The sequence below is a fragment of the Hylobates moloch genome, unplaced genomic scaffold, assembly GCF_009828535.3.
Source record: "Hylobates moloch isolate HMO894 unplaced genomic scaffold, HMol_V3 SCAFFOLD_4, whole genome shotgun sequence".
Taxonomy (NCBI): domain Eukaryota; kingdom Metazoa; phylum Chordata; class Mammalia; order Primates; family Hylobatidae; genus Hylobates; species Hylobates moloch.
The window spans coordinates 72569188-72584720 of NW_026652279.1; the positions used below are offsets into that span (position 1 = coordinate 72569188).

The 15533-nt window shown below is 36.7% G+C and overlaps 1 protein-coding gene across 1 annotated transcript in view; it reads right to left on the reverse strand.

Annotated features, from left to right (window-relative positions):
- Positions 1–15166, reverse strand: part of CADM2 (cell adhesion molecule 2) — a 1095912-nt gene extending 1080746 nt beyond the window's left edge. The window contains exon 1 of the mRNA XM_058437644.1: positions 15089–15166. Within this exon, the coding sequence (XP_058293627.1) occupies positions 15089–15149 (61 nt within the window). The 5' untranslated portion in view covers positions 15150–15166. The remainder of the gene's footprint in view (positions 1–15088) is intronic.
- Positions 15167–15533: the final 367 nt, after the last annotated feature.

A 15533-nucleotide genomic window follows, 5' to 3' on the forward strand; every position in this document is an offset into this window, starting at 1 on the left:
AATGCACTTCTTGTATGAGAGTATTTAATGAACAGAACAGGACGAAAGAAGTCACTAAGACACAAAGATGACAGAACAGCACCACCTAGTTCCCTTTATAAAAGTTTCCAAACATGTATGCATCTCTGACTTTGGAAAACTGAATATATTTCAAAATAAATCATTTAACATAAAACTCTAGCCATTTATCACCTGCAAGACAGCATTTACTTGATTTAAAGTTTCTTTTAAAACCGAAAGAAAGTAAAATTAAAGTTAATGGGTAAGCACAGGTTTTTCTAACTGTGGATTGTATTACTGTGTATAATCCAAATAAGTAAGTCTCTAAACTGAACTATTATAAATGGTAGACCACCATCATTATGATTTCCAAAGTGTATATATATAATTACACAGAGTTCGCTTACCTATTTCAACATGTATATCATCCATTCCAGAGATATCTCTAGCCAATAAATGGTAATATTCAAAAATATCATACAATCTGTTAGAAATGTGGTATCATTCCCATCTTGGGATCATCAAAGTTAAATATTAAAGGAAGTAAAATATGATGCCAAGAATATTTGTAGCCTGTTCATATGATGTGTGTTTCTCTCCAATGTTTTAAATAATTGTATAAACATTCATTTTATTTTTAAACTTCTTAAATGGTATCCCCATGTATTCTTCAGCTTTGTTGACCAGGTGGTTAATGTTTCAAACATATTGAAGAAAAGTTTAAGGAACAACATTTAATTGACACTTTCAAAAATCCAAATTATGTTAGTACAGGTTTTAACCAAGTATGATGTATTGTAATATAAGCAAGGGCGGGAGTTTTAATATATATGACACAGTGTAAGGAGCATTGTTTCTAGATAGGACACTTTAAAAATGTTTTCCCCGAGGCATCAGCAGCTCTTTAAATGAATGTTGCTGGTAACATCAGAATTGCTCAAGCAGAACCCTAGCTCTAAAAAAACTAAATATTGTTGCTTGTTACATAGATCCTTCTCACAGACCTCTTCTCCCCTACATTCCCTCTGCTGACCTGGTCATCCACTGTTCTGGCCCACTGAGCCTTTATGAAATTAAATGAATCATCCTCTCGAACAAATCAGTTAGAATAGCGCATTCTTGAATATTTCTTGTTCACTTGTCAGGTTCTTTCAAGTTGTATTAATAGTAATAAAAATAAAGAAACAGGCATCATACTGAGAACGTTTTCAGGATAAACGACTGGAGGAAATGAGAGCTCTTTAATCTAACCTTAAATTAAAAAAAAAATCTTAAAAGCCCAGTGAGGTTTACAACATTGTTATAAACCAGTGATTTCACATCCTCATTGATATATCCACATTCTGTTGCTGTTGAAAGATATTACTATAAAAATAAAATTTCTAATTTTAATTCAGAAAGGCATTACAGGCTGGGCACAGTGGCTCATGCCTGTAATCCCAGCACTTTGGGAGGCCGAGGTTGGCGGATCACCTGAGGCCAGGAGTTTGAGACCAGCATCACCAACATGAAGAAATGCTGGCTCTACTAAAAATAGAAAATTTAGCTGGCGTGGTGGCACGTGCCTGTGGTCTCAGCCACATGGGAGGCTGAGGCATGGAATTCCTTGAACCTGGGAGGCGGAAGTTGCAGTGAGCCAGGATCATGCCACTGCACTCTAGCCTGGGCGACAGAGCAAGACTCCGATTCAAAAAATAATAACAATAATAAGAGAAAGAAAGAAAGATAGAAACTAAGAAAGGAATTACATATTTTGATTTGTTTATTATGTGGCCACCACTAGACCGTAAACTCCATAAGGGTAGAGACTCTTTCCATCTTGTTCATTTATACATACAGCATTTTACAATACTGCCTTCATATAGGTATTTGTTGATAAATGAATCAACGAATGAATAAGTTATGCTTAAGAAAACCAAAGGCTATGAAGAACAAAATGACCATAGAAAATTTTTAATGTACATGGAATGCACAGAAATATGAAATCAAATTCAAAATTGAAAAACCTAACCCAGTCCACTTCCTAATAATAAAAATGACCAAGGAAACAATTTCCTAATTTGTAGAACTGATCTACGGATGTGATTTTGTGAGAAAAGTATGTATGGCTCAAACTCAGGCCAATGGCTACAAAATTAATTTATAAACTTCATTGACAGAGAAAGAAAAGCTCTGAAAATTACAGAGGCACATATATCACAATAAAAAATCTGTTTACATATGTAAAATCCTTAAGCACTAAATGCATAGATGGATATAAAAAGTTAAATTTTAGGAAATGCTATTTGAAGAGCATGCAGTTCATGTTATACTATGTTATAAAACATCTTTAGGTGGAAAGGAAAAAAGAAAAATGCCATCTCTGCAGTTTGCAATCATCCATAAGTTCCTTCTACAATACATCACCAAAGAATGAATGTGGTTCCAACCACTCAGTCTACAGCTGAAAAAACTAAGCTACAAGAGAAGTAACTGGCTCAAGGCCAGTGAGACAGTGACACGGCTTGCCTGAGAACTTACGGCTCTTGCTTTCCACCATCATGTCTTATTGCTGCAAGGCACTTCCAAAATCAAAGTTTTAATTAGTCCACTGATAGCTCCTCCCTTTACAGAATAAAGAACACTCACTGCAAAATAAAAGACCTGCACCAGGCCAATCTCACTACCACTTCCACACGAACCACAATTTGACCATGTCTGCTGCTTGTGTTCCACCCCATTCCTCTATTACCAATCCACCTCTATACTCCATCATGGTATGGCTAGGTGATGAGAATTTCCTGGGAGAAAATATCCCTAATGCCTGATGGAATTTACTTTTACCTTAGAGTTAGTCCATCATTAAATGATAAAAAATATTAATCTCCCCAGTCTGTCCATACCCATCAAGCATATTTGTTTTATTAAAACATGTACTCTTATGCTGTCATATCCTTCAGGGATAATATGTTCTACTTTGTTGATAGTCTATACTTGCACAGTCAATAAAATTGGGTAAAGCAAGACAAAGTTTAAAATAAATCCGACTTTAGTGACTTCCACCAGACCTCTATAATATTATGCACTTCTTATCTCTCTAGAATACTTTTATTATAGCATTGTAAATTTCATGGAAATGAAATGACATGGAGAAATGAAGTTAGTTACTAAATGGTAACACCATTAGTTTTACCTCATCCATAGCATTTCTATGTTGATAACAAAGCAAGCCAGTGAACACGAAACTATCCTGTATAAATTTTACTTGATTTTTAAAAATATGTTTGTAAATGTTATTGAACATATAACTTCTTTTTCATGTTACTTATCATGAAATCTTTCTGTAAAATCAATACTTTTTGTACAATAGTCTTTCTATAAAATCAGTACTCTTAGTGTAATATTTGTTTGCCAAATATTATGGATATTGTTTTTAATTTGGTGCCTCTGGACAAGAATGTTGGTCTGAAATGCTTTAGCATGTAAAGTAACAGGTAAAGGTGTTTCTTTCTTATAACAAACTGAAATTCAATTTTAAGTGAATCATTATGACTAAAAGTCTTGAAAATAGGAAGGTATAGCTTTTCCTCACAGTTCCAGTTTCAGATATTATGTGGCTACACACAAAAAATTAAAATGTGTCATATTTAACCATAGGTTATAGGAATATTCCCAGTATAATGAATAAATTCAGTAACATATTAAAATAATGTTTCATTGAAACAGTGAAATAGTCAACAAAAATTGCCTCCAACAAAAATTGCAACAAAAACTACCTTCCCTTTAATTCACTAGTCTCTGGAAAGTTGATGAGCAGGGGCCAAACAGAAGCCATGTTAGAGAAGAAGGTTTATTCTGCAACTGTAGCATCATACAGACATGTTTTAACATAAAGCAAGACTAGGTGCTAATAGAAGCTATGAGAGAATATAATTCTTAATACCAACTGTATAAAGTGGCAAGAACCCTTAATAAATTTAGCTAGTTTATCTTCATTTGACATTTATTTACAGAATATATATTTCTCTATGAGGATGGTAGAGTGATTTCAGCACCTGGCATTCAGGTAAATCTTAAGCTAGTCTAGTTAATAATATCTTTTCAAATGCTAAGAGTCATGAAACAGTCAAAAATCCAAAAGACATCAGGGAAATTGATTTTCAAAATGTGAAGAAAAACTATATGACTTTTAAGAAAAGTCGCATTTCACTGGAACTTTTTAGAAAAAGTATTCTTAAAACGCTTTATGTGAAAATATAGTCACTATGAATTGTAGAGTCTTTTCTCCTTTGGTTTCAGGTTTCCAGTAACTGTATTTATATTTTCTTTAAAAAGCAGATAATACTTCCATCCTACCTCTCTATCTTTCAAATGCAAAAAAAAAAAAAAATCAAATTCAATCACAGCATATATGTGTCATCAATTGCATTAGTATAAATAACTAAGCATTAAAAACACAAAGAGACTAATATTTAGAATTTTTAAAGAGCCTTTTAAATAATACTGACAGAATCTCTTCCAGTTAACTGAGAAGAATGCACCCTGAATCTTTACTCCAGGGACTAATCAGAGAACCTCTACTCTCTAGCTTGGCAGTAAAAAAAAAAGCAGGTCAGTCCACACATAATCTGGTGGATCGAGGTCAGCTTGTAATTCCTCTTTGTTTATACATTTATCCGGAAATGCCAGCTACTCAAAGTAGAACAACAAGATAATGTGGCTTCACGTTTAACCAAAGTCATCATCAGGAATATTTTTGAAGCTAGAGATAAGATCTTTAGAAAGTAGATTAAAGATAAGGGGTTAAATACCCAAAAATATCAGGAAGAGTCATATAAATGTTTACAGTGCAAATTTGAATTGACTGCCCTGACTGAAAGCAATTAATTCATATTTTTGTTAAGTACACCATTATTTAGTATTACTTTTGTTTCTTGGGGTGCATTTCTGTCTTCTTCCTGTATATTACATATAAATGAAAAGTCACTGCAAATATTTATTCTATTTGGAGTACTGTATTGGCATTTTGGCAGTTATAATGTAAATACTTAAATATTATCTAGATCCAATTAAAGAGTTGTGTCAAGATTATATCTATTAGAAGAAAACTAATCAATCATTGGAATGAAAACATTAAAAAAAAAAAAAAGACAGACCAGACATTCGATTAGGCACTTGAAATATAATGAGGACTAAGACTTCAGCCCTGTACACTAGGGGCTTATCGTCCACTAGAGGAGACAGGCAGATAAACACATAACCTTCAAAATACTATCATAATAATATACAAAGTTTGGTGTAGATCACAGAATAGACAAAATCAAATGCTCAGTTCTCTCATGAAATAAGAACACATATATGCTTAAAATAATCGAGGGCAGATGGCATTCTTTTGTCTACTAAAACTAAAACTATAGCTTCAAAAATTATGCTATTGTGAAAATAATCAAACAAAAATTGTCAAAACATATTTATTATATCAGCTTATAAAACGCTTTTTCTTGCCATAAGCATAAATAAAAGAATAAAAGACAAAAGTTGCAGTTACAAATTAAACCACCATTTTCTTATGACATAAGACACAGAGGAAGACATGTAAGCCAAAGGGTACAATGAAGACAAATGCACTCTCATACTCATGTAATATAGGAAAGTATGCCCCTTACAAGTGATAACACATACAAAACAAGCCAATTCTTATAGCAATCTCTCCACAACTGAAGTCTCTTTAAGAAAAAGATGTCTGTCTCTCTCTGTTGAGTTCAGCGTCTCTCTATACTTTCACCAGTATTCAAATTGCATCCGAATTAAAACCCGAAAGTAAAATGTCTCAAATTTGGCAATGCACTGGTATTTGGCAGTCCATAAAGATTGCAGGCAATCAATACTGCTTAAATATCTACAGCCTCACATAAAAACCAGCAAAACTTCAAGATCCCACCATAGCAAAATGTGTTAATGGGCTAGTTAAGGAATACAGTATTGACTTAGGAACAATTTCTGATTCTTCTTTTTGTTTGGGAAAGTGAAAGGAACAATCCCTATTCAGGGTAGGGGATACACATTTTCACTCATTATTTTATTTCAATCCTAGAGCAGTATCTGTTATTTAGAAATAACAGATACTGTATTATGTATCACAATGGTGAATTTAATTCTGCCTTGGCAGGGTAACTAGTAAGTGCAGAATGTGAGTAACTGCTTGCTATATCGGAGTCATAGATATATAATTGCCTTCAGAAACATCCTTCTCTGAATACCACCTACACATTAATACATGACAGTGAACTTACAGCCAGACCCCTGTTCTATCCCACATGATCCCTGAAAAGGCTTTGAAATGAGGACACGTGCATAATTAAGGCACACTGAATATCACAGTACATGTAACAAACTAGAGTATTATGAATCCTTAGGGGAACCTCATAGAACTAATACATTTTCTAAAGAAAGCTGCACATGAGTAAAGGGAGACTAAAATGCTAATTAGATCCTCTCAGTGGAAGCTATAGAAAAGTTGATTCTTGAATCCTGAAGTTGGACATAGAATGGAACATTTGTATACAGAAGGGCTGGAGAGGGAAAGAAAGAACTTGACATAAAAGCCCTTGAATAGATGATTTACACAATTCATGAGAAAATAAATGAAGCAAAATAAAAATATAACAGTGGGAAAATTCCAAACCTCCTGAAAGGGTTAAGTATGAGAACTGATTTCGTATTAGAAAGGGATTATGTAACAACAGAGGGAAATACTCAGCCTAGCATATGCTAATTTAGGCAGCTTTGCCAGGCGTTTCTCTGTGTGTTTGGCTGGCTGACTCACATTCCTTTCCCCTTCTTTTTGCCATTTTTATTAAGAGACTACAGAATGGAGCTTTCAAAAAAATGCAATAATAACAATAACAAAAACAACTCAATACACATTGTACATGTTTTATCCTTCCTGAAACGCTGGGGTGTGCTCCTTGGAGGTTGAAAGGAAAAACACCCAATCTGTACATATTCTGTACATATCCTTTAGCAAAACTCCACTGCTTTATTCTTCATTCCCCATTAATTCATTTTAATGGATCTTTCAAGTCGGTAGCATGGGCAGGGAATGGGAGGGATATTATATTCCTGGAGAGTATAAAGGAAGCCGAGTCACTATTCAGACTTCAGCACATAAAATAGACAGCAGTAAAGAAATGGCAATTAAATAAAAAGCTTACTGTATATTTTTCTTTGCTTTTACATATAAATATTCTAATTCGTAATACATTATTTCTCATTTAAACTTAAGCCTACAACTCCAGATTGAAAAACAGAGATGTAAAAGGTATGAGAATGAACGGAAGTTATGAATGTCATGGATATTTTCCCCCATGGGGGATATAGAACAAGCTAATATAAAATATGAATTTATTAAGAAAATTAGGACTTTTTTTACACACTATACATTTTAGACCTTGGTGTTTAAATAAGCATTATGGAAGGCATCTGCATTTTAAAATACAAACAATTTTAGCCTAAAAGCTAAAAATATTTCTTTACAAGAATAAATTAACTGGCTTTATAAATTACAGCAGATCAATATAACAGCTATACACTTAGCTGTCGGCAGCATATCTTTGTCAGGAAAGGTACTTTCTCACTGTGTTCTCAAGGACAACTTTAGATAAGCAATGTATCCTTACTGTAAATTAACCATCATAAAATATATAAAATTTTTAGAAACTCAATTTGACTTTTTAAAGGACTTTGTTTTCTTATAATGTGAAATTATTTGCACTATTTGATCACATTTAGCTTTGAGATTTTTTTTTTCTGAAAGCAAAAGTATGCTTATTTTTATTTTCTAAGCAATGCCTAATGACGTCAGTATTTAACCCCCGGAATAACTCCTTAACTATGGCTAGACAGGGACTTCCTCTTCAGCAATGAAATGGCTGAAAGATAATTTAAATATTCAAGTGAAAATGATTTGCTGACTCAGAAAGAGTTATTTCCAAAGTTGAACAATGACTGTGTTAATATTTACTTCAAAGACCTCTAAAATATAATGTGAACAGTTAATGGCCCCCTCTCTCTATGGCAGATCTTACTAACTTAGTTCTGTATCTATTCAAGTAGTAATAAGTTCTTATCACTCAGTTTCATAAGCACAAAAATAGATCCAGAATACTGAACCCTATTGTTATTTCATAAACTGTAAGACGTGTGTGTGTGTTTTAGGTGGAAGTCTTGTTAATCGTTGTTGCAGCCCGAGAAAATTTATTTAAAAAAAATATAAAATTCTTAACCTTAATTGAAAGAGTAAAAGAACACAATGAGTAAAAACAAAACAAACTCTTAACTTTTCCTTCATTCTATTATACATCCCTGAAAGCCCTAAACTCTAATAACAAAATTAATAAAGATGTTCTTCAGTCTTAAAAATAATGACACACTTAAATGTGTATATATGTGCATATATATAAATAAGTGACAGTGGAATATTTCCTTTCTCAATAACTACATCTCTGATTTTGACATTAATATTTAACTGATCCCTACTTAAGCAGAATATTTACTTCACTAATTTTTAAATAGGCTACATGCTTCTAAGATTAAAACAATTTCGTATATGCTTAAGGAAATCCACTGAACACATTAACAGGACCAACTGGGCTCACTACTTAATAAAAATCAGTATGTATAACATGTTCAGTTTTTTTGTTCTGTGGCAAATGGAATCAAAATATACAAAGCTACCTTAGTTCCTTTTATCTGATAGGGTTTAATGGTATAATAATGGGTTTACAACTCTTACATTTTTAGAGAACATCAGATGAGTTTGCCTATGTGATAAATAATATTGTTCAGATAGGAAACATTCTCTACTGATGTGACATAATACAAACTATACTTAACAACACTAAATAAACTGAAGATACACTGAACAGTTAACTCCTATTTTGTAAAGAAACTGCTATAGTCTCATAGTACAGGAAATGCTCTAATAAGAATGAGATTAAGGGACTACCTCCTTACTCACTGAAGGAAGAACTGGATAACAGAATGCTTCCCAGCCCAACAGTTATTAAGTCCAACACATGTAAAAAATAGCATAGAAATCCTGTTCTAATTTTGCTATTCATCTTCATTAAACTGACCTACGTTCCTCATAGTTTGGAAGAAAATTAAATGTTCACCATTCATTGGATGAAAATGTTGATAGTTTTAGTAGGATTTATTTATTCATCTCTAAACAAAATACATGTTCTCTCTTTTGCTTTGTCATAACCTCATGTGATTACAAATACTCTGGATCATTTCTGGTCATAAAAAGCTAAAGGATGTTTTATGTCCACTACAAGCTATGAAAAAGACTTCCCATTTCACTCTCATGCCACATGACTGCTTTCCTGTGAGTCTGCGGCCTCTGCAGAGCACATTAGGCCCGAGATGCCATTTGCATCATCACACAGCAGGGGGCTTCAGCTGCCACAGCTCTAGGTTAATCCTCACCCACCTCTTTACACAAGGAATTTGCAGAAGATGCCTTTCTTGATACTACAGAATTGCACTCCAAAAATGCTTGACATTTTCAAATAAAATGTTGGCAATGAACGTGTCCTTTTAAATATTTTAGGTTAAATCAGTAAATTTAAATTATGTCCTTCATTTTTTATGAAATTAGTTTATGATCTAATCTAATGTAAAGTATCTGGGGTTTTTAATCAAGGAAAAGAAAAAAATGGTAGGAAAAATGTTAAAAATGACTGATCAGATTGAATTCACTTAAAGATGTATCTTAAGAACTATTTATGTGATACTTTAATATAGGATAACTTTCATAAACCAATATAGCTTACAAAATGTCAAAATTAACTCTTATGTGACTTGACAAAGTATGAGTGCTTCCATATTATGAAAAGAAGAGATCATTTAATCCCAACACAAGTAATTAGGACATACCTATTATTCAATCCAACATGACTGTTTATGCATCTACTAAAATGAAGATAAGAAAATTGCATAGCTATGTAAGGCTCAGAGCTTGCCCTCAGGAAGCTTAAGTGTAATAACTGTTGGGCACTAGAACTGTTTTAAGAGAGTAAATCAGACCAATATCTGCCAATTCAACAAAGGGCTTTTGACTTCAGTTTTGAATCGGCTTCCTTGGTTTGTGATTTTCCTTCTCTCTACTTCCTCAATCTATTCAGTTAGCTGCTACAGAATAGGTGACTTGGCCAATGGGTTTAATACAGTCTAATAAAATGAGGACTATTTCTCAATAAGTATCATACACCACTTGTCAGCAAGATCAAATAAAACATCCATATGACATTAGGTCTATATTTGATTATTAATGCACCCCCAAATCCTTCATAGTAGATAAGGCTTACTTGTCTCAATCATTGATAGACCACAGACTACTTAAAGAGAAAATTTATGTCATTTGGTGTTGATTCCAGGCCACTTTCAAATGCATGCTTAGGATGCCTTCCAACATTTTTGCACTTCCATTTTGCTCTTTAAGTGATTTAAGTATTTTTTTTTTAAGAAAAATGACATTCTACCATTATTTAATTGTGTGACAAATAGTTTTCAAATGTCTTACCTTCTAATGAAGGACACAAGAACAGATCACCTCAATTGATACTTAGCTTTGTCATATTATGTTCCCAGAGTTCTAATAGTTATAGAAATGGGAAAAAGACAATGAAGTAAACTTCTATGTCTTGATATAAAACTAGTCTAGAAACTCCTCATATTTGCAAAGATGTTCTTAATTACCAATTGTCTGATGTTTGACTATTGAAGCCACAGTTATTGCATTTAAGTATATAGGCTCCACTTTCCAAAGTTTATGTTAATCAAAAAAGGGAGTGAGTAAACTGCATCTCAAGAACCGCATTTGGCATAAGAAATGAGCTTCACAAGACTAAAGTTAATACATGTAAAGGTAAAATAGTTGGAAAGATATGCTTTTAGGAAGCATAAGTATTTCCTTAAGTGTATATAAGATGTATTATAATGTGCTTTCTAAATAATGTAAGGTGAGGTTATGACACATACTGAGGCAAGTATTATGTATATCCAATGAGATTGAATTTGAATATATATTCAAATTAAATTGTTTGTCTTATATTTTTACTAAATATAACAAATAATTTACCAGAATATACCACAGCAAAACAAACAAACAAACAAACAAACAAAAAAAAAAACCTAAAGCCCCAGTATCTGTCTTGGAGGTGTTTTTGTATACGACTAATTCCAAAAAGTAAACACAGTTCTCAACAAAATGAGGTCTTGTATGCATGTATGCATGACTATTTCTTGTTATATTTTGCCCTTGTTTCTTTTTTGCCCTTTCCAGAATTGTTCCCTGTGCTGCCCAGGGCACTCTCTCCATCTTTGCAGTGCCCCCTCAGGCATGGAAAGGGATAAGGTTTCAGCAAGGGTTAGCAATTGAACTGGATCTACTCTATAGCCAGGAGAGGACTTAGTTACAGGTGGCAAGCTTTTAAAATCCTTGCAAAGAAATTCATTTCTGTAATGTGTCCCTTGCGCTTACTCCAGATTTTCCTCTTTCTGTGATGAGGGAAAATAAGAAAAGATGCATTGTAACTGAACACTAAATCAAATTTTGCTATTTAAGTAGCCTACATTCCAAGTTATACTTTGGCCAAACAAATGTTTAGCCAAAAGCATATGTTTATTCTCTATCTATTATTCATTTCCTAAAGACACGATGAGGATGAGGACAAACTGGCAGATGTTATAGAATTAAGTAAGCCTTTTTAAAAAAACTCATTTTATCATTGACTAGATTCTCACCACTGGCTTATCGCTCCACATATTAACAAGCCAGAAAATTGATTTTGCTTCCCAGAAAAAAAGGTAAAAAATATAGGTGATAATATAAAATACAGTCAGTTAAAACACAGAAACATGGAGAAGATATGTTCAAATGAGACTTCTTGTATTTAATAATGATACTGCAAGAAAGGGAATAGTAATACATGGGATAAATAAACTGATTAGTATTACTTAAGTGCATATCACTGTAGTGCTGATAAAGCTAAAAAAAGAAGCTATTGACTGACTATAGTATTTGCCTAGTCATAACTACTAGCAGGCAGGGCAGACTCCCTCTAGCCAAAATCAGTCGCTCACTAGTTCCCCTGTCACCCTTTTCTCCCTGCACATAGAAAGACCCGCTAAGTATTTAATCTATGTCCAGGAAATAAAGCCTTCATTTTACAACCTAACCAAGTCCTAATAAAACAGTAGGGTAGGGGGAGAAACATAAATCTGAACCCCGAAGCAATGTTTTCAGCCAAGCCTAAGACAAGGAAGGCATGAGCAATTTGTTTGAGCAAAAACTGACAATATCAACAAAGTATGATGTGTCTGTGGAGCAGTGTTTGATGAATAAATGTGAGGCAGCCATAAACATGAGAAGACAATCCAATGGTGCTTTGTGCCCCCTCCTCTTTCTTTCTTTTTTTTTTTTTTAAATTCTCCTATCTCTTTTAGTGTATTCATATGGCCTGATCTAAGATGCTCCCAAGTCCACAGACATGGATGGACTTGTGCTCTTTCCCTGGTTGCTGTATAGGACCTTTATTTATTTATTTATTGGACCTAATGCTGGTGTTGCTGCTGGTTGCAGTGGTGCATTTACTCGGCTATACTCATACCCCTTCCCCGCACCCGCCCCCCAACCCCAGTCTGCTGTGAAAAGCAGCACTGTCTTAATCATTGGTTTACATACTCAATAAAAGAGACTCATGCCTGAATGCTGCTGATGGAATCTCTCCGGGTAGAGAAACAGTAAATCCTCCTCCAGGCTGAGAGAGAGGCACCAGCAAACAGTTATTTCGCACTGCACTGAATAGACAATTCACAGGGAAATGTTGAAGGAAGAGAGGAGGCGACCCCAAGTGCAGTCCATGGCCCACACGCTCTATAATAAATAATTTCGCAGCAGCCCAGCAGTGTGTGCATTGACCGGCCGGGGCCAGCACACACAGATTGGCAGGAAAATACATCTAGCGGTGTCGAATTTTCACTGCAATCACCAAATTAACTGATTCTCCCACATCACACTCCCCCAACACGGCGCACACCGGCGCGCGCGCGCGCGCGCACACACACACACACACACACACACACACACACACAGCAGATCTGAGAAATGCAAGTTACTGAGAGGTGAAGTAGGGTCTCTGGGAGATTGTCTCAGCGCGGATTAAAAACCTAAGTAACGTGTCAGACACCCGGGTTACTTGTGTGAGGATGGGGGTGTGAACGGTGAGAAATGGGACTCGGCGGCGTACGCAGGGAGAATGTGCTGTCTGCCTTCACGGAGATTCTGGCACACACGACATATCTGAAATTTACACCCAACGTAAAATACACAGAAGTACCACCAAAATATTCTACACAAGATCTCTACAAAGGTCAGTTAGTTAATTCAGGAAAATTCTGCCCACCGCCTCTTCTTTCACATTCATAAATATGCATAAATAAAATTGGGTCCCTAGTCTATATCCCGGAGGAGGGCAGGAGAGAGGATGCATTCCAAGAACTTGCTGAAAGATGGTTCATTGACCTCATTTAAATCCTCCAAAGGCCGACTGGGTTTTGCACGCCAGTGAGTCTACGTGTGTCTTACTTTCAGATCCCTTTTACCCAGGGAAAAATTAATTTGATCAACTTATCTTTCCTGCAAATACCCAAATAATGACAGAAGGGTTAGAGACAGGCAAAGAAAAAAAAATCTAGTCACCTAGCTTAAAAATATTCTATCAATCATCATTTCACATCCATCCTCGCTATATCTCACACTCAAGCCACATCCCTATACTATTCTCTTCAAAGCAACAATCTTCCGCCTTACAGCCCCTGCCCACCCAGCCCTAGCACGCCGCCCCTGCCTCCTCCACCACCCAAAGTGTCCTCATGCACTCCTGTACTATGTATTGCCATTTATTTCATAATCAGCATCGTCCTCCCATTCCACACAGCCCCCTCACTCCCTCCTCCAAAAAAGAGGGTCTGGAGAAAAGTAAACCCAGATTCCCTAGCCATCCGGCATCCAAACCCAGTGATTTGCATAATAACAGCGTTTTGTGCGGTTTCCCTCCACTGCTGTGGTCGCAGGGGTTCTTACATTTCACGTGAAAGGATAATATTAATTACGGAAAGAAGCGGCAGAGAGAGGATGGAGAGGTAGGAAATCTAAGTGAAAATATCTTAGCAGTAAAGTAACTGCTAGGGAGCATATATTTCTTTGGTTAAAAAAAAAAAAAAAGAAACGACACAGACTGAATAATAAAAAGTCAATGTGTTGATAAAGTGGGTTTGGGTCTTTTAATTTTTTTGCCTTTTCTCCCCTTTCTTAAATTCTTGGTTTATTTATTCATTCATTCATTTTTTTCTATTTTCTTATTCTTTTTCCTTTCCTTTTCTTTTCTTTCTTTTCTTTTTTTTAAATCCCAGACAGAGTCCCCTCTCTCTTCCTAGGTGAATGACACGTCTCACAACACATTTTCCCCCCGGGGATGTTATTGCAATGCACACGGTGCTGCCGCTGCTGCTGTTCTCGCCGTCTTGGTAGCTCGCTCCCAGGCTCTCACACACTTTTTAAAGACACACGGATATGATGATGGTGGGAAGAGGGGGAAAAGAAAAGGCGACCTGAAAACGGGGAGGTTAAAGAGATGACAAGAGATGGAGAGGGTCGCTCAAGAGCGTGATGTGGGAGGTGGCTGGCGGGGGGGTTGTCGGGAGGGTGGAATGTTCAGAGAGGCACAAGTTGCCAGCCAAAAGGCGTGGGAGGGGGATGCTGGCGGGGATGGAGTGAGATGAAGGAAGCTCAGGTGAATGAGAAGGCAAAAGGTGCCGCGTAAGGGACTGACTGCTGGGAAGGCAGGGCTGAGCCAGCGTTAGAAATTCGAGGGGCTGGTGCAAACTGCCACTGCCCCCTGCCGCACCAGAGAGTAGGGGGAGGGGGTGGAAATCGCTGGGGACAGGGGGACTGGTAGGGGAGAGTGGAAACATGGGGTGGAATGGGGAAGATGGGGAATAGGCGAGAAGTTGATGTTCCCCGCGGCGGGGCGGGGATTACCTTGTAGCAGGAGCCCGCAGACACTGTAGAAGCGGAGAACGGCGCTGCGTTTCCAAATCATTTTCCTTTCTCTAAAGGGCTGGGGAAGGAACGAGGGCGCAAGTAGATGCTGGTGAGCGGGGCACGAGAGTGCAGGGCTCCGCTGGTGTCCTCCTCCCGGCGCCCGCCGGACCCACCGTCCCCACCGCTGCGGTGTTCGAACCCGCGGACTCGGATCGGCGGCAGCAGAAGCGGCAGCGGCAAAGCACCTGCAGAATGGGGTATCGGTGGGCGAAATAGTTTCTTCTCCTCCTCCTCCTGCCGGTGGTGCAGCCGCGACAGCCCGTCTGCCAGGCAGGGGTTTGGAGCTTGCCTTCCTCTCGGCGCCCACAGCAAGTCCCAGAGCCCGCCGGGGCTGCCCGAGCAGGTGGTGCAGGGATGCCGGGTGTCGGAGAAGGTGCGGGCG